Source organism: Limanda limanda, chromosome 17 (assembly GCF_963576545.1).
Source record: "Limanda limanda chromosome 17, fLimLim1.1, whole genome shotgun sequence".
Lineage (NCBI taxonomy): Eukaryota > Metazoa > Chordata > Actinopteri > Pleuronectiformes > Pleuronectidae > Limanda > Limanda limanda.
Genome location: NC_083652.1, coordinates 16,388,644 through 16,402,719, shown reverse-complemented (window position 1 = coordinate 16,402,719; position 14,076 = coordinate 16,388,644). Strand labels below are relative to the sequence as shown.

General features: G+C 42.7%; 4 protein-coding genes across 6 annotated transcripts; 2 read left to right on the top strand and 2 right to left on the bottom strand.

The window, feature by feature from the left end:
• Positions 1–49: 49 nt before the first annotated feature.
• Positions 50–3,893, bottom strand: aspdh (aspartate dehydrogenase domain containing). 3 transcript variants are annotated; one of them, XM_061090187.1, is made up of 9 exons: positions 3,695–3,893; positions 2,614–2,680; positions 2,416–2,491; positions 2,140–2,284; positions 1,916–2,000; positions 1,561–1,710; positions 1,229–1,452; positions 1,014–1,153; positions 50–212 (listed from the first exon to the last, which is right to left on the bottom strand). In XM_061090187.1, exons 3-9 carry the CDS (start codon positions 2,468–2,470, stop codon positions 175–177), a joined length of 837 nt encoding a protein of 278 aa, XP_060946170.1. In that variant the 5' UTR covers positions 2,471–2,491; positions 2,614–2,680; positions 3,695–3,893; the 3' UTR covers positions 50–174. The 3 variants fall into 3 exon arrangements, with proteins under 3 accessions (XP_060946170.1, XP_060946169.1, XP_060946171.1); XM_061090186.1 differs by having other exon boundaries at positions 2,416–2,478; positions 3,695–3,892; XM_061090188.1 differs by having other exon boundaries at positions 2,416–2,473; positions 3,695–3,892.
• tmem86b (transmembrane protein 86B) lies at positions 3,358–5,135 on the top strand. The gene is made up of 3 exons (XM_061090189.1): positions 3,358–3,643; positions 3,761–4,004; positions 4,152–5,135. The coding sequence occupies exons 1-3, from the start codon at positions 3,593–3,595 to the stop codon at positions 4,601–4,603; spliced, it is 747 nt and encodes a 248-aa protein (XP_060946172.1). The 5' UTR covers positions 3,358–3,592; the 3' UTR covers positions 4,604–5,135.
• A 124-nt stretch (positions 5,136–5,259) lies between these two features.
• Positions 5,260–8,933, bottom strand: hspbp1 (HSPA (heat shock 70kDa) binding protein, cytoplasmic cochaperone 1). Its single transcript, XM_061090185.1, has 8 exons — positions 8,849–8,933; positions 8,517–8,649; positions 7,484–7,691; positions 7,168–7,392; positions 6,848–7,003; positions 6,362–6,458; positions 6,150–6,261; positions 5,260–5,493 (listed from the first exon to the last, which is right to left on the bottom strand). The coding sequence occupies exons 2-8, from the start codon at positions 8,634–8,636 to the stop codon at positions 5,446–5,448; spliced, it is 966 nt and encodes a 321-aa protein (XP_060946168.1). The 5' UTR covers positions 8,637–8,649; positions 8,849–8,933; the 3' UTR covers positions 5,260–5,445.
• Positions 8,934–9,683: 750 nt separating this feature from the next.
• On the top strand, positions 9,684–13,764 carry tufm (Tu translation elongation factor, mitochondrial). The gene is made up of 10 exons (XM_061090119.1): positions 9,684–9,737; positions 10,812–10,858; positions 10,950–11,088; positions 11,266–11,432; positions 11,519–11,788; positions 11,963–12,095; positions 12,492–12,596; positions 12,692–12,843; positions 13,113–13,232; positions 13,568–13,764. Exons 1-10 carry the CDS (start codon positions 9,701–9,703, stop codon positions 13,736–13,738), a joined length of 1,341 nt encoding a protein of 446 aa, XP_060946102.1. The 5' UTR covers positions 9,684–9,700; the 3' UTR covers positions 13,739–13,764.
• The last annotated feature ends 312 nt before the right edge of the window (positions 13,765–14,076 follow it).

Here is a 14,076-nt window from a genome sequence, read left to right as displayed (position 1 = left end):
TGCTCTGTATATACCTGTTGGTGTTTTACATATGATAACTGGCTCTGTCTTTTGTGTGCTTACAGTTTATTGGAACACAAAATATGAAGTTCTTAGTAACATATTGATCCAGTAAATCACAGATTTCCCAGTGGATCCTCTTGTGCTGACGATCATCCGGAGTCGTCCACTGCTTCAGCACAAGTAAACTCGACCCCCGTGACCTTTGCAAACTGAGAAAAACAAGAAAATCTGGATTGAAATCAAAATCTCCCTCACACGTCACTTATTTACACACAGAGAACCTCAAGATCTTACATTTATAATATTATTTATTGTATTACTTATACAGTGCACGTGAAATGGGGAGAGAGAATGGAGAAAGACGCAGCAAAGGCCCAGGTCCGAACCGAGGACTCAAGCATCTGCTCAAGTTCTGTATTTAAATACAATTTTGAGTTGGCATTGATGAGTCCTTATAATCATGCTTCATTATACCTCCACTCTTCTACATATATTTGAAAGCTCTAGTTCCAACTTGACAAAATGTTGTAAAGTTGGATCACAGATATTCAGTTCTACCAAGACTCACATTTTCATCATTTAAATAACTTTTCAGGCAACAAACAGGTAAACATATCCAGTTGTTCACTAAAAAGCTTTAGCGAAAAGTTAGAAGTAAAGAAAATAGCTCAAATTTTTGCACCATAACCTATTTAATAATCTCACAATCACTCAGATATGACCCTTAGGAGGGAGGACAGTTTATAGAGTCATAAAAAGTTACCTCCCCTCCAACAGCTACACCATGAAAATACTACTGTACGATTATTAGTAATAAATCAGTGGCAGTGGTCATTTTCTACATAGTTTGTACTTTTACTTTTGACATTTTTCAAAGCAAAAATATATAAATGGATCCCATAAATATCCACAACAGAGCCGCTGGCAATAAGAGTTCACTGCAGTTTGCATTCACTCCAACCCTGATTGACCAAAGTCATCTGTTTGTTGTCAGGATCTTTGAGACTCACCAAGTAAACTACTCCAGAATGAGTTGTATGTTGCGCTGCCGGTGACAGCCCCGAGTCTGGCTGGATTTCTCCTCACTGTGTGCACTGAGAAGCCATTTGGCCCCGTGACCTCCACCTCCACCACGTGATAGTCACTCAACCTGGAGAATAGAGGGGGTAGAGGTGAGATGTGAAAGCAATGTTGGGTCAATCAGATTTCAGTAGAGGAAACTTACGCTGTGTCAGACACAATCTCTCCCTGAACCCCTGTGAAGCCCAGTGATGCTGCTGCCACCGCTGCTGCTGCCATGGTGTTCACATTGTTAGGGGCAAGTGGGCACAAGTCTGCCACTGAGCCACTGAACAAAACCCGTCTGCCCTCTCCCTCCGTCCAATCAGAGAGGACGTCCCCTGTCAGCCGGAAGCAGGACGGATGCTTGGACATTCTTATAAACAAAGCCTGAAAGGAAGCAGAGAGGAGAAACACAGTCATGTTAAAAGACTCTCATGACAATGTGCTGAGTCCCAGTTTGTTCAGACTGGATCCTGACTTTCTGTCCAATGTTACCTTTAAGGCTCCACTGTCACTCAGCCTCTGGATGTCCTGGCCTCCCCACAATGCACCACTGGGGACGTAGAGTGTTCTGTCGTACTGTTGAGCCGCCTGACGCAGCCTCGTGTTCAGATCAGGATCAGAGAGGGCCGAGGGAGAGCCCACCTGAGAGGAGGAGAAACACGGGCACAACACAGGACCAAGCATTTAGATGTTACTTCAGCACCTGTTAATTTACACATCAGGGTTCAGAGTGGAAATGTAACAAGATAAATTGACAGATATTAGCAATAATGGAACATATCTGTTGAAAGTGAGCCGCTCTCTCCAGGTTTATCATATCTTTAGTTAATCAGACAAAGAATCTTACCATGAAATGAGACTGAGACAGGAAGTGGAGTCCGAATTCTTTCACTATCTGAGGATGGCACACTTCTACAATCACATCACATGGCCTGTAAAGCACACACAGATTATCCATTCAGGTTTAAGGGAGAGACGTCAGGCAGCATCACACACATCTGTATCTTACAGAGCGATTACATGAAAATGCTTAGTGTGTGTATTTGTGTGTGTATTTGTGTGTGATTTCACCTGTCTGCAAAACACGATAGATCGCCAAGTATGAGTTCATCAGGGACTAATCCTTTGAGTTTGTCAGAATTTCTGTTCCAAACAAAAGCCAGAGACAAACCCACAGCCGCTCCATCTTTAAGGATCCTCTCCACCAAGTACTTCCCTAAAACACACACACACACACACACACAGAGAGACTTAGACAATTTCATGGCTGATAACAGATCGACAAGTGAATAAGGATTTATGAATTGAAGAAAAACAGTGTCTTGAGTTTAGAGAAGCAGTTCCAACCTAAATGTCCAAATCCTACAACGCCAATCCTCAGCAAAGAGCCGCTGGTTTCCATGTCCTGTGCTGGGAAAGCAAACTAATAAAAACACCATCGCACACACACACACACACACACACACACACCTGTTTTTGACCTTTAAATCTCATCTCCCTCGATTGCCTAATCACCAGCATAACTACATTTATTGCTCTACTCACCTAATAATCTCACACGCCTCCCGAGCTCCTGAGTCTCTCAGTCTGAAGCACAGCCACCGGCCCTCGGCTGCAGGGAATTGTGGGAAAGCAGAGTACAAAGTTTGACTCTGAGAAGCCGTATAGTTAATTATTGTCCGTGCTTGGTTTGGAGATTTCTCTCACGCACGCAGGGTTCCTTCCTCAACCAGCTCTTACAATTTCAGAACAAATCGACTTTGTGTGACTCACATCCATTTATTCTTAAATTACATATATTCAGTTTGATAGGCATGTTTGTCTTTACTTTATGTGCTCCACATGCACAATTAACAGTGTTTGATTGGGAAATTATAATGATTTTTTTGTCTATAGCTCTGATTCAAAATCATCTTGTGAACAAAAGCAAAACAATTTGAAATCATTTTTATTATTTTGTAAAATCATCCTACAAAATTCAACAAAACCCCTACAAACAAGTCACACTTTGCATATAACACACAAGCTGTGTACAGCAGCATAATTCTTACAGTTTAAGTTTTGAAAGTTTGACGTTAGAATTTCAAGAATATGGGCATTTCCCACATTGATTTATTAAAATCCATGTATGCATGTTTTCATAAGACCAATCTAACAGATGCCAAGCTAGAAAACCGTTTTTATCATATGTGACAGTTTCCTATTCCCTGTTATTCACCCAGTTCAACTTTGCCCTCTGCGTGTCGATGTAATGGTATTGAGCCCAGAAAGGTCAACGGTCGGCAGTTTGTCCATAGGAACGCAAAATGGGGAATTGATTATCAGAGAGCAATCAGACAGGTCTAAAGTTCAGTGGTGTGAAATAGCAGCAGACTGAAAGACACGGCAGAGATACTGAGACGAGGGGAACAGGAGAACGAGGCGAGAACAATACGGATTATAGGTGAAGAAGAAGAATATAACAAGTTCATTCACTCATTCACTTGATGGTCTGAGAGCCCACGTCAGTGCTGACTCTGAGAAGATGGACATCCTTGAGACAGCCGCATACGACAGGCGGCAGAGGAGAAATACGGTACCACAGAAACCATTTACTCTTTCTCACAGTCTCTAGACATTAACTTACTTAAGTCTTTTCAGTTGTAACGTCTCTCCCTCTCTCTCTCTCTCTCTACTCCTCCCTTCCTCTCAGTCCTGTGCCCTGCTCTTCTATCTCTTGCCTTTCTTTTTGTCCACAGCTCTGTTCTTCTACCTGTGGACTCCTGACTCGCCGGCTTCCATCGTGTCTGCAGGTGTCAAATCGGCCCCCACTGTCCTCCTGGCTGCTGTGGTGCTGAGCTGGAATGGAGGTCAGAGTCTCCTGGGTGTGGCGGGAGGCCTAATCTTCTCTGCTGTTGGTGACTGCTGCCTGATATGGCCGGAGCTGTTTGTGCATGGTAAGAGTCTGGTTTGTAAGCGAAGGTGTGAAATGGTAGTTTTCTAGATGCAGTGAACAATGCCAAGTCAATCACTCCGATAAAAGCTGCACTTTATTTCCATTTTAGTTATTGATTGTAGTTTGACGTCTCACACATCTGTTTCAGGAATGGGTGCCTTTGCTGTGGCTCACCTGATGTACTCCCTCACCTTCCTCTCCAGTCGTTATCCGACACGTTCCTCTTCCTCCTTGACTGTTTTTGTCTTCTTGATCCTGCTCGCGATAGGAGGAGCCTACTACATGTACATATATCCATTCTTGCAGAAGGCACCAGACTCAGAGCTGCTCATTCCCGGTGTGGGGGTTTATATTGTCCTGATTACTCTAATGGGAGCGTTAGCTATTAGAACCCGCCATGCAGCGACACTGCTGGGAAGTGTGTCTTTCATAGTGTCTGACATTGCACTGGCCCTGCAAGTTTTCAAGGTCATGCCACAGCTACAGCACGGAAACCATATTGTCATGGGGACGTACTATTTGGCACAGCTACTAATCGCTGTGGGTGATATAAAAGCAGCAGTGGATCAGGAGGATTTTGGAAAATGGAAAAGGTCCTAGACAGCATCAATGTGGCATCCCTAAAGTGTGAACCATCGTCCGCACATTTACTTATTGGGTAAAGAGCTGATGCTACCATTGAATACAGTTTTTAAATATAGGAATTGTTTTTTAAATAAAGGAAAAGAGGAAGATAAACTCATTGGGGATAGTTTATACTTGACAGCTCCTTGAGTCAAAAGGTTTACAACTGGAAACGATAAAGCAAAAGAGCATCTTGCAACTCGAGATACTTTGTGTTTCTAAATTGAATTTCAATGATCATATAACACACATGTCTGCATGTTATGTACAATAATTTACTCCCCGATTTGTGCCAAAATTTTAATCAGTGTTTTAGTGTAAGTTGTGCATGTGGTGGCAATTGTTTTGCACTTGTGAACGGGCCATTATATGTTAGATAAATACTCCCATTTGTTTAGCTATTAATAAATAAATAAATATGGTATAAAAAAAAAAAACAAGTGTGTCTGTACTTTTTAGTCAAGTTTTTAACACAAAAAAGAAAATAAATGAAATCACTTGGACAAATTCTGGATTTAAATTTGATGTACATTTAACTACAAATATCATCATGATACTACTACATGTAACACAGATCGTTGGTAATACATATAAGAGACGAGGGACTGAAAACATTACACTGAAGTGACAGCTGACTGGGAAAAAAGTATTTTATACATGATTTACACAGTTAAATCCGTAGAGTACAGGCAAAGTGTGGACAGCAACTGTGGAAACAGACAAGGATGTTGCTCAACATGATCTAGAGCAGGGAATATGTTCTGTTACTTGAGGTGAATAACACTTCAGCGATCCATCCCATTGCCATCTGAGCGCTGTCAACGGAAACATGTCATCTCCAGACTCTCACAGAAGTCCTGTTCTTCCTGTTGTACACAAAAATATGACTTTAAAACATATTCCTTGGACAAATATTAACCCTGCTACTAAGCTATTTAAATCTCATCACCAATATTTTCTTTCTAGACTGTGTAGAAAGATTAACGATATGACATCTCCCCCAAAGTAAAGCTAAAGCGTCTCGATCTCCATATGGTGGCTGGCAGCTGTACAGGTTTTATATACCTCCTCCACGTTAGAGGATGGGACACGGACCAAACTTAAAGTAAAAATGTGTATTCAAATGTTCATGTTTCTGGTAGATTTGGTTTAATTACTTAATAATTTTTGCTGTGAAAACAGGGTGAAATGTCACTCATGATTGGACCTCACTACTGGAGCTCTTTCCCCCAACTGCTACCGCACAGACTCCTAATCCACAAGATGGCAGCGTTTGTATGAGGGATATTTTGGCTTCATAGTGGGAGGAAGTGAAGATGCGTTGTCCATCTTTATATAAAAGGTATATGAATTATATACACAATAAAAATTATTTTGCTACTTCTTTACACACTTCTCTATAATATCTATTCTGCCTAATTTAGCGAAGAAAAAAACTAAATAAAGAAACACGTTTAAAGTCTGAATCATAATATATATTTTTTTTACAGTTTTCAATATTGTATTGTTGTAAAGTCTCTACCTGGTTTTCCTCCTTTCCACCGAGCATTTTGATTCGCTGTTTGAGCAGCTCCTCCAGTGCGAGAGTAGGGTCCCTGCACTCTTTGAGCCCCTGTGGACAGTCCTCCACCAAACTACATGAAACACAGAGAGAGGCCAATATCAACAACGTGAAGGACACATTCATGTAAACTTCTCAGTGCTGAGGCCCGTCAGGTCGGCAGTGTTTCTTACCAGCAGATGGCGCCAAGTATATGTTCATGGACAGATGAGTGGGGTGTGCGGAGAACAGCCACCAGCTGCTGTACCATTCCCATGGAGACAACAGTGGCTGCAGGACGGATAAGAGCAGAAATAAGTTTTCGTTTTTATCAAACAAAAAGGAAAAAGAGAGATACTGCACACAAGTCCATTATATACATCTTTGAAGGAGGTCTGGACTCCATCGTGTATATAAACACACACATACTCAAACATATGCTTTCACTGCATTTCCCACGGATTAGCATCAGGCTAAAACTTTGATTCACCTGCTTTTTACTACTGGCAGCATAATGAATCATTTGAAGATAGTTACAAATATTGTCCCAGAGACATTTTATTGTATTGTGATTTTCTGATTATCATCAGATTTTTACAACAATATCATGAAAATTGCGATGCCTATATCTACTCAATTTAAAAGGCACTGTCCTGTTTCACCCCCTCTCTCCTTCATACCTTTCTCCTCGGGATGTGACCTCAGCAGGTTGAGCAGAAGGAATGAAGCCTTGGTCCTGAGCCTCTCATTCTCCGACTGCATGCATCGCGTCAGCACTGAGAAACCGTTGAGGGTCAGGAACGCCTTGAGTCCGGCCTCCTGCTCTCGGACAAGACCTAAAAAGTCACAGCACGATACAGTCGGTTACATTCTGGGTGTAAAATGAAAATCAGTCTGCGAAAAACCCTCAGTTAGCATTTCAATCTACTTCAAGTGTTCAGTCATGAGCTGGTGCAGCTCTGTCTACCTGTGTGTGCCAGAGCTAACATGAGATACTCACATGAGACGGCATAAAAGGCTTTTACTCTGGCGGTGGGGTCTGAGTCTGAGTCTGTCATCTCAAGCAGCTTTGGGAGCACCCCAATCTTCAGCAGGTAGACCTGCACCTCCGGCATGTTCTGGGCACAGCAAGCAACGAGCTCCGCAGCACGCCACCTCAGCACGCTTTTGGCATGACCAAGATACCGGGAGAAGCACAAATCCAGTCCACCCAGAACCATCAGGTCTGTGAGGCAGAGAGGGGACACGGTCAGAACAGCTTCTCCAATGTCAGCTCCGCTTGGAGAATATCAAATGTTGTACTGATTATAACGAACCTCTGGCATTGTCCAAATTCTCACACAACTCCGTTATAACCTTGAAGGCTGATTCCCGCTCAGCTTCATCCTCTGCGCCTTCTCCCTCCCCCCCACTTCCGCTCTTCTCCTCTTTGTGCAAAATTTCCAGGCACTGCTTGATCTGCTCCACTTCATCCGCCTGCCCTCTGCAGACTTCTGCGAGAGCTTCTTTCAGAAACGCTTTCCTCTGGAACAAAAGGACAAGAGTGAAAATGGTTCTCAGTTACAAGGTTCAAATAAAAAATAGCAATCAACCTAAAGAGGAGGTCGTCTTTAGTGTGACACGTGCAAAGGCCCAGAACCTTCGGCCACTGCAAGAGGATTCAAGCCTCTGTATCTCCCCTGACTAGTTTCAATTATGTTTGAGTCCAGCGACTTCGATATGCAATTTGTAAACAACAGTAAAGCACATGATGCACTTTGCTATATCATGATATGATGGCTCCACGTTGATTTGAGGACTAAAAAAATACTTGTGTTCAGTGCTACTGCTAAGGATTGTGTTTATTACCATTTACAGTCAGAGAATTGTTGTCTTTTACAATTGATCAAAGGTCAGTGCCTAAGGAAAAGTGTATGTGTGTGTGTGTCAAGCCTCAGGTTTGAAATATATAGGGACGGTGTGGCCTAGGGGGTAGAGCGTTCGTCCTCCTACAAGAAGGTTGGTGGTTCAATCCTCACACTTCCCCATCTGCATGCCGAAGTGTCCTTGGGCAAGATACTGAACCCCTAAATGGCCCCTCATAGATGTTGAATGCACTAAGTGTAAGTCGCTTTGGATAAAATGACAAACGACATTTATTGTAATGTAATGTACCAGGCATCAAATCACTAAATGGCTCATCAATCCATGGCTCCTTTATTTACACTCGTTTCTACTGTATTTAATCGTGTTCAGCATTGATTCTGTATTTTACATCCGCAGATATATGTTGTGTTTTCCTGGGAGGGGGGTTATGTGTTGTGTTTATGTTCTTGTTATGTGTTGTGCTGTGGTTGTGTTGACTCTCACCTCCTCTGTCATCGGTTCCGCGGGAGCAGCTCCCTCTGCAGCGACTCCAGCATCCATCGCCATCTTCAGGACACCCCCCAGGTTCGGGGCATATCTCCGGTCCTGGTTGTTTTCTGCCATGATGAATATATAACTGAGGAGAGAGAGAGAGAGAAATAATAATTTAAAAAAAAAAAGATGTCAACATCTGACCTCATTTCCACGAGGTTCGCCTGTTTGCTCCAGAGGTCAATAATCTACCGCATCCTGCCAAATCGAAATCGTCATTAACGAGTCTTACTACGTATAATAAATGTAATGCTGTTAGTAAAACCCACTTGTTTTCAACTTACCTTTACAGTGCACAGTGAAATAAATGGACAAACTGTTTCCGTGTCGACTCACAAACAAACCGTACAAACCGCGTTAGCTGACGGAATGAATGATCCAGAACATTCTGGCTAGCTAAGCTCACGAGTGGCCTGGAGGCGGCCATCTTTTACCGTAAGCACTGAAAGCAAACACGCAAATAAGAAATGGTTTTCCCATGTATTCTGTCTCATATCAGTTATTTAAGTCTTCACGTGTCTGCGTTAATTAAGTTGTTCATAATTATAATAATAATGTTAAAATTCAAGTGTAAAACATTGAAAAGCAACAATGTCAGCGCATCTATTTTCGTAGTTACGGTACCTTTCCGACGTTTGTACGAGTGACGTTCAGAGAGTGTCAGTAAAAGTGAGAGAAGAAAGTCACAAGACCTTCAAAGGTTCAGTATTACACATACACTACTTTAAAACATGCAGCTACTATTATAACGTACGTGACACTTTACATGTTATTATATAACAATAGGGGATTGATATATGGGATTAAATAGAATCTAAAGTAATTTCCTCTTTATGAATACAAATATAAACGATTATAAAAAGATTGTCTCCTGTTTAAATGTGTGTAAAATTGTATGAGTTATAATAAGCAACATATGATCGATGAATTGTGAAAAGTCCTTCCTCTACAATGTCACAGATAAATTAATACATTTTTTACAAAACATCTACGATAAGATTGCTGTTATTATAAGTGGTAATAGTCGTAAGTGTAGTCGAAGTGCTGCGAACCGGAAGTACGTTATTTCCGCTTCAGAGTCGTCTGTGATTTATCTTGATCCTTCCGTCGTCTCTGGTTTGTCTCGTCGATCCAAGATGGCGTCGCTTATGGGCTTGCGCGCATGTTTCTCCGGTAAAATTGTTTAATTCTGTGACTCTGTGTGTATCTCTGTCTGTGGGTCGATTCCTCGCACTCAGTGTGGTTGTGTGTTTGGTATAAACGTGTTGTTGTTGTTGTTGCTCAGTAGAAGAACACGAGTGAAGGAAGAGGAGTGATGCAGCCTCCTCCAGACAGCAAGGTCACGTTACATGAGTGTCAGACTCGAGTCCAGGAGGATGAACTGATGACTCTTTGAATAATAATCTCATTAATAACAGCGGGACAGATACATGAGTATTAACGTGAATTCAGGTTTCCTGGAGGAGAAACACACTGAGTTAATGGTGAATCCTTCAGTCTGGTTGGCTTCATGTCAGCTGCTGCTTTCCATCTGCAAAACACCACCTGTGATATTGAACTGTGACTTTACTCCGGTGGACGTGAGTCAGTGCAGGAAAAGGAGAAGCTGGAGCTGCTCGTTTGAAAGATGTTTAAATTAAATTAAGTGATTTTGTTTCAACCCTGTTGCTCATTAGACTCGTTTTTGGAGAACCTCTGTGTTATTGAGGTAATCTGGAGGTTAAATGTGATTTGAAAATGGGTAAAATGTCACTGAGGCTAAAGTCAAATCTATTTATATTTCAATTGTAATGGTGTATAGAAAGGAGAGGGAATCACAGGGTACGATATGATACGATGCCTGATACCTGGCCCTTGATATCGACGATATCAAGATACACGGGTTCTGCGATAATCGATTTAATACAAGATAATCATAATGTCACAATAACCAACTGAAGAAGAATACAAAATGCGCCTGAAGCCTCAACTTGCAGGATTTGTGTATTAATTCACTGCAGTTCGGTGTCAGACTCACAGGGTTTGAGACCAACTGAGATGAAACGATGTATAAAAAAACATCTCACTACATACAAACATTAGATTACATGACCGTCATAGACCCCTAATAATTTCACTGAGTTTTACTCCCTGCACTCTAACATTTTATTTTGAAGACATTAGGCTTGAATCACAGGATTGTCACGTTAAATCCTCAGCTGTTATCAAATTGGACATCATTCTCATGTTTGGATCTTTTCCTCTCAGCCCTCCAGCTCTCGCAGCCAAGCCTCCTGCACGGGTCCCTCAGATTGGTGAGTGTGCGCCCGAGCTGCAGGTTACACACTGTTTCACGTTGTGTTTTTGTTAACAGCCTAATTCCAGGTGGTTTTCTCTGCCTTGTAGAGCGCTGTGCCCCTGAGCCGGCGGACCTTTGCTGCCGAGGCGAAGAAGACATACTCCCGGGACAAGCCTCATGTGAACATTGGAACAATCGGCCACGTTGATCACGGCAAGACCACCCTGACTGCGGCCATCACAAAAGGTAGAGTCACAATTTAGGAGAAAATGTTCCGACCAACTGACTCTGGAAGGTTTTAGAAAAACGTTTGGACTTCAGTGCATGTCTGAAAGCAGCTTTGGAAGTTCAGCCCTGAAAAGCAGCAGTTGCTTTTTTTAATGTCCCGAGACGTCTTTGAGTGACGTGACCTCTCGTCCTCAGTGCTCGCTGATGCTGGCGGTGCTAGCTACAAAAAGTATGAAGACATCGACAATGCCCCCGAGGAGAAGGCGAGAGGAATCACCATCAACGCCTCTCATGTGGAATACACCACGGCCAACAGACACTACGCTCACACAGACTGTCCTGGTCATGCTGACTACGTCAAGGTGATCTCCATTTTTCTAAACACTAAATATGACGCTGCCTCATGTCACGTGAACTTACCTGAGTAACGCCTGCGTTTGTCCTTTAGAATATGATCACAGGCACAGCTCAGATGGACGGCTGCATCCTGGTGGTGGCAGCCACCGACGGCCAGATGCCTCAGACACGCGAGCACCTCCTGCTGGCCCGGCAGATCGGCGTGGAGCACGTGGTGGTTTTCATCAACAAGGCCGACGCCGTGGAGGACAAGGAGATGCTGGAGCTGGTGGAGATCGAGATCCGCGAGCTGCTCACAGAGTTCGGCTACGATGGCGACAACACGCCTGTTGTTATAGGCTCCGCCCTCTGCGCCCTGGAGGTGAGGAGAGGATACTGTGCTGATCTGATGAGTTTAACCACAGTTGTTTTCACTTGACCTTTACTGTGACCTCGGTGGGGATTGATCAATTAGCTGCATCAGAGCATTTGTCTAAACGTGACTAAACGTGTATATTTGTGACCGACCTACTTCTCTGTCTTTGCTCCACCTCAGAACAAAGATCCCGAGCTGGGTGTGAATGCAGTGATGAAGCTGCTTGAGATTGTGGATTCTTACGTCCCTTTGCCCAAGAGAGAGCTGGATAAACCTTTCCTCCTGCCTATTGAAGGGGTTTATTCTATCCCAGGTAGGAAACAAATGGACATGCAGCTCTTACTTACACTGCTCCAGTTACTTCAACCTAATCAATGAGTAATGTTGGTGTTATATCTGATCTGTAGTAGCTCACTGTGTATTTAATTGCTTTACCCTTTGAAAACGATCCTGTTCAAATAATTTATTGAGCGTCAGGAAGAATGTTCTTCATGTTTCAATATTTAGAAATCTTTTAGATTAATATGATTTGTGTTAATTTCAAATGTTTGTATTTTATTTTGATTTATAATGCCAGTTTATTGCTTTTATCATTTATCATGGTTTATTGACTTGCATAATCTTTTAGCTTAGGTTTAGCATAGTAGCACCACAAACACCAGTATAGGTGTTTTCTCTGATCGCAAGAGTTCTGGATTGTGTCTTTCAGGCAGAGGCACGGTGGTGACGGGCACTATGGAGAGAGGTATCATCAAGAAAGGAGACGAGACTGAGTTTATGGGGCACAATCGCAGTTTCAAGTCTGTGATCACAGGTGAGTGAGCGACCGGTGCACCGGAGATCATTATCTGTCATTGCACACTGCTGTGATCTTTGACCTTGCGGTTTCTGTGTCCTGCCCGGGCTCAGGTATCGAGATGTTCCACAAGTCTCTGGCTCGGGCCGAGGCGGGAGACAACCTGGGCGCTCTGGTCCGAGGCCTGAAGAGAGAGGACATAAGAAGAGGGATGGTGATGTGTAAACCAGGATCCATCATGCCTCACCAGAAAGTCCAGGCCCAGGTCTCAAAGCACTACGTTGATTCATTCCTTGTATTTCTAAATGACTCAGTCTTACCTGGAGGCAAAGGCAAACTGGGAGCCCGGCCAGATGCTGCGGTGATGACACCGAGGTCATTCACTGAACTAAAGTCCCTGCTTCCTACATATAGAGAGTAGTTAAGAGTTGGAGTATTACAGTTTTCTTTTTCGATTCATTTTGTTTTATAATGAAATATGAAACTTGCATTTTGCAGTAACTGAAACATTGACGTGTGTCCTTATTATCACAGGTCTATGTTCTGAGTAAGGAGGAGGGAGGCCGACACAAACCGTTCGTCAACAACTTCATGCCCGTCATGTTCTCTCTGACCTGGGACATGACCAGCCGAATCACTCTCCCTGAAGGAAAGGTGTTTGTCTGTTTCAATAAAAGCTTTTCTACTTCTTGTAACTTCACAATGTTTCAGGTCAAATCCTATAAAAAGAAAAACAGCCTCTGTTGAGTCATTGTCTTGATAAAAGTAGAGATACGAAAAAATAGTGGATGAGTAACATGTGTTTTTTCAGTTTAGCTGTATTGTGGTACATCAAAGTTGTAAAAAATGAAAAGTCTCGGTTTATAGTTTTCTGGTCTTTCAATATTGATTTGTCCCAGTGAGAATATGATGTATTTCTGGGTTTCTCATGTTTGTACATGATTTTAAAAGACAGTGATCAACCTCCCGTTGTTCTCGGCCCGTTTCAGGAGATGGTGATGCCGGGAGAGGACACGTCCTTGACTCTGACGCTCCGTCAGCCGATGGTTCTGGAGAAAGGCCAGAGGTTCACCCTGAGAGACGGAAACAGAACGATCGGCACCGGCCTGGTCACAGACATCCTGACGTTTACAGATGAGGACCAGTGCAACTGGGGCTGAAGGGAAACGCTACAGAGAGCTGGGGAGGGGGGGTGGGATTCTTCGAGAGGGTTAATCGATGAATATCAAATTACAAATACATAAACCCATGCAAAAAGAGGACTCAAAATCATGCATGGCTCTGTTGTTCAGTTCCACTTCAACCAAAACACCTGTTTAGCACTGTCATTGTGACTGTCGAAACTCAAATGCCATTTATGTAATAAAATGTATTTAATAATAAAAATGACTTGTTTGTTTTGTAGATATTTGTTACCACTTGATTCTCCAAAACCTCTACAAAAATCATGGGAAATTCATTGTTGATTTTCTTTTTACATTCATACAAAAAAAAGACT

Excerpts from the sequence above, each read along its gene's own strand:
- tmem86b (XM_061090189.1), top strand. The coding sequence starts at position 3,593 with ATGGACATCCTTGAGACAGCCGCATACGACAGGCGGCAGAGGAGAAAT. Across the intron at positions 3,644-3,760 it reads GGCGGCAGAGGAGAAATACG|TCCTGTGCCCTGCTCTTCTA; the intron begins GTACCACAGAAA and ends CCTTCCTCTCAG. Across the intron at positions 4,005-4,151 it reads GCCGGAGCTGTTTGTGCATG|GAATGGGTGCCTTTGCTGTG; the intron begins GTAAGAGTCTGG and ends CATCTGTTTCAG.
- aspdh (XM_061090187.1), bottom strand. The coding sequence starts at position 2,470 with ATGGAAACCAGCGGCTCTTTGCTGAGGATTGGCGTTGTAGGATTTGGA. Across the intron at positions 2,001-2,139 it reads CTATCGTGTTTTGCAGACAG|GCCATGTGATGTGATTGTAG; the intron begins GTGAAATCACAC and ends TGTGCTTTACAG. Across the intron at positions 1,711-1,915 it reads TGTCTCAGTCTCATTTCATG|GTGGGCTCTCCCTCGGCCCT; the intron begins GTAAGATTCTTT and ends TCCTCCTCTCAG.
- tufm (XM_061090119.1), top strand. The coding sequence starts at position 9,701 with ATGGCGTCGCTTATGGGCTTGCGCGCATGTTTCTCCG. Across the intron at positions 11,089-11,265 it reads GACTGCGGCCATCACAAAAG|TGCTCGCTGATGCTGGCGGT; the intron begins GTAGAGTCACAA and ends TCTCGTCCTCAG. Across the intron at positions 12,844-13,112 it reads ACCAGAAAGTCCAGGCCCAG|GTCTATGTTCTGAGTAAGGA; the intron begins GTCTCAAAGCAC and ends TTATTATCACAG.
- hspbp1 (XM_061090185.1), bottom strand. The coding sequence starts at position 8,636 with ATGGCAGAAAACAACCAGGACCGGAGATATGCCCCGAACCTGGGGGGT. Across the intron at positions 7,692-8,516 it reads CGGAACCGATGACAGAGGAG|AGGAAAGCGTTTCTGAAAGA; the intron begins GTGAGAGTCAAC and ends CTTTTGTTCCAG. Across the intron at positions 7,393-7,483 it reads GAATTTGGACAATGCCAGAG|ACCTGATGGTTCTGGGTGGA; the intron begins GTTCGTTATAAT and ends TCTGCCTCACAG.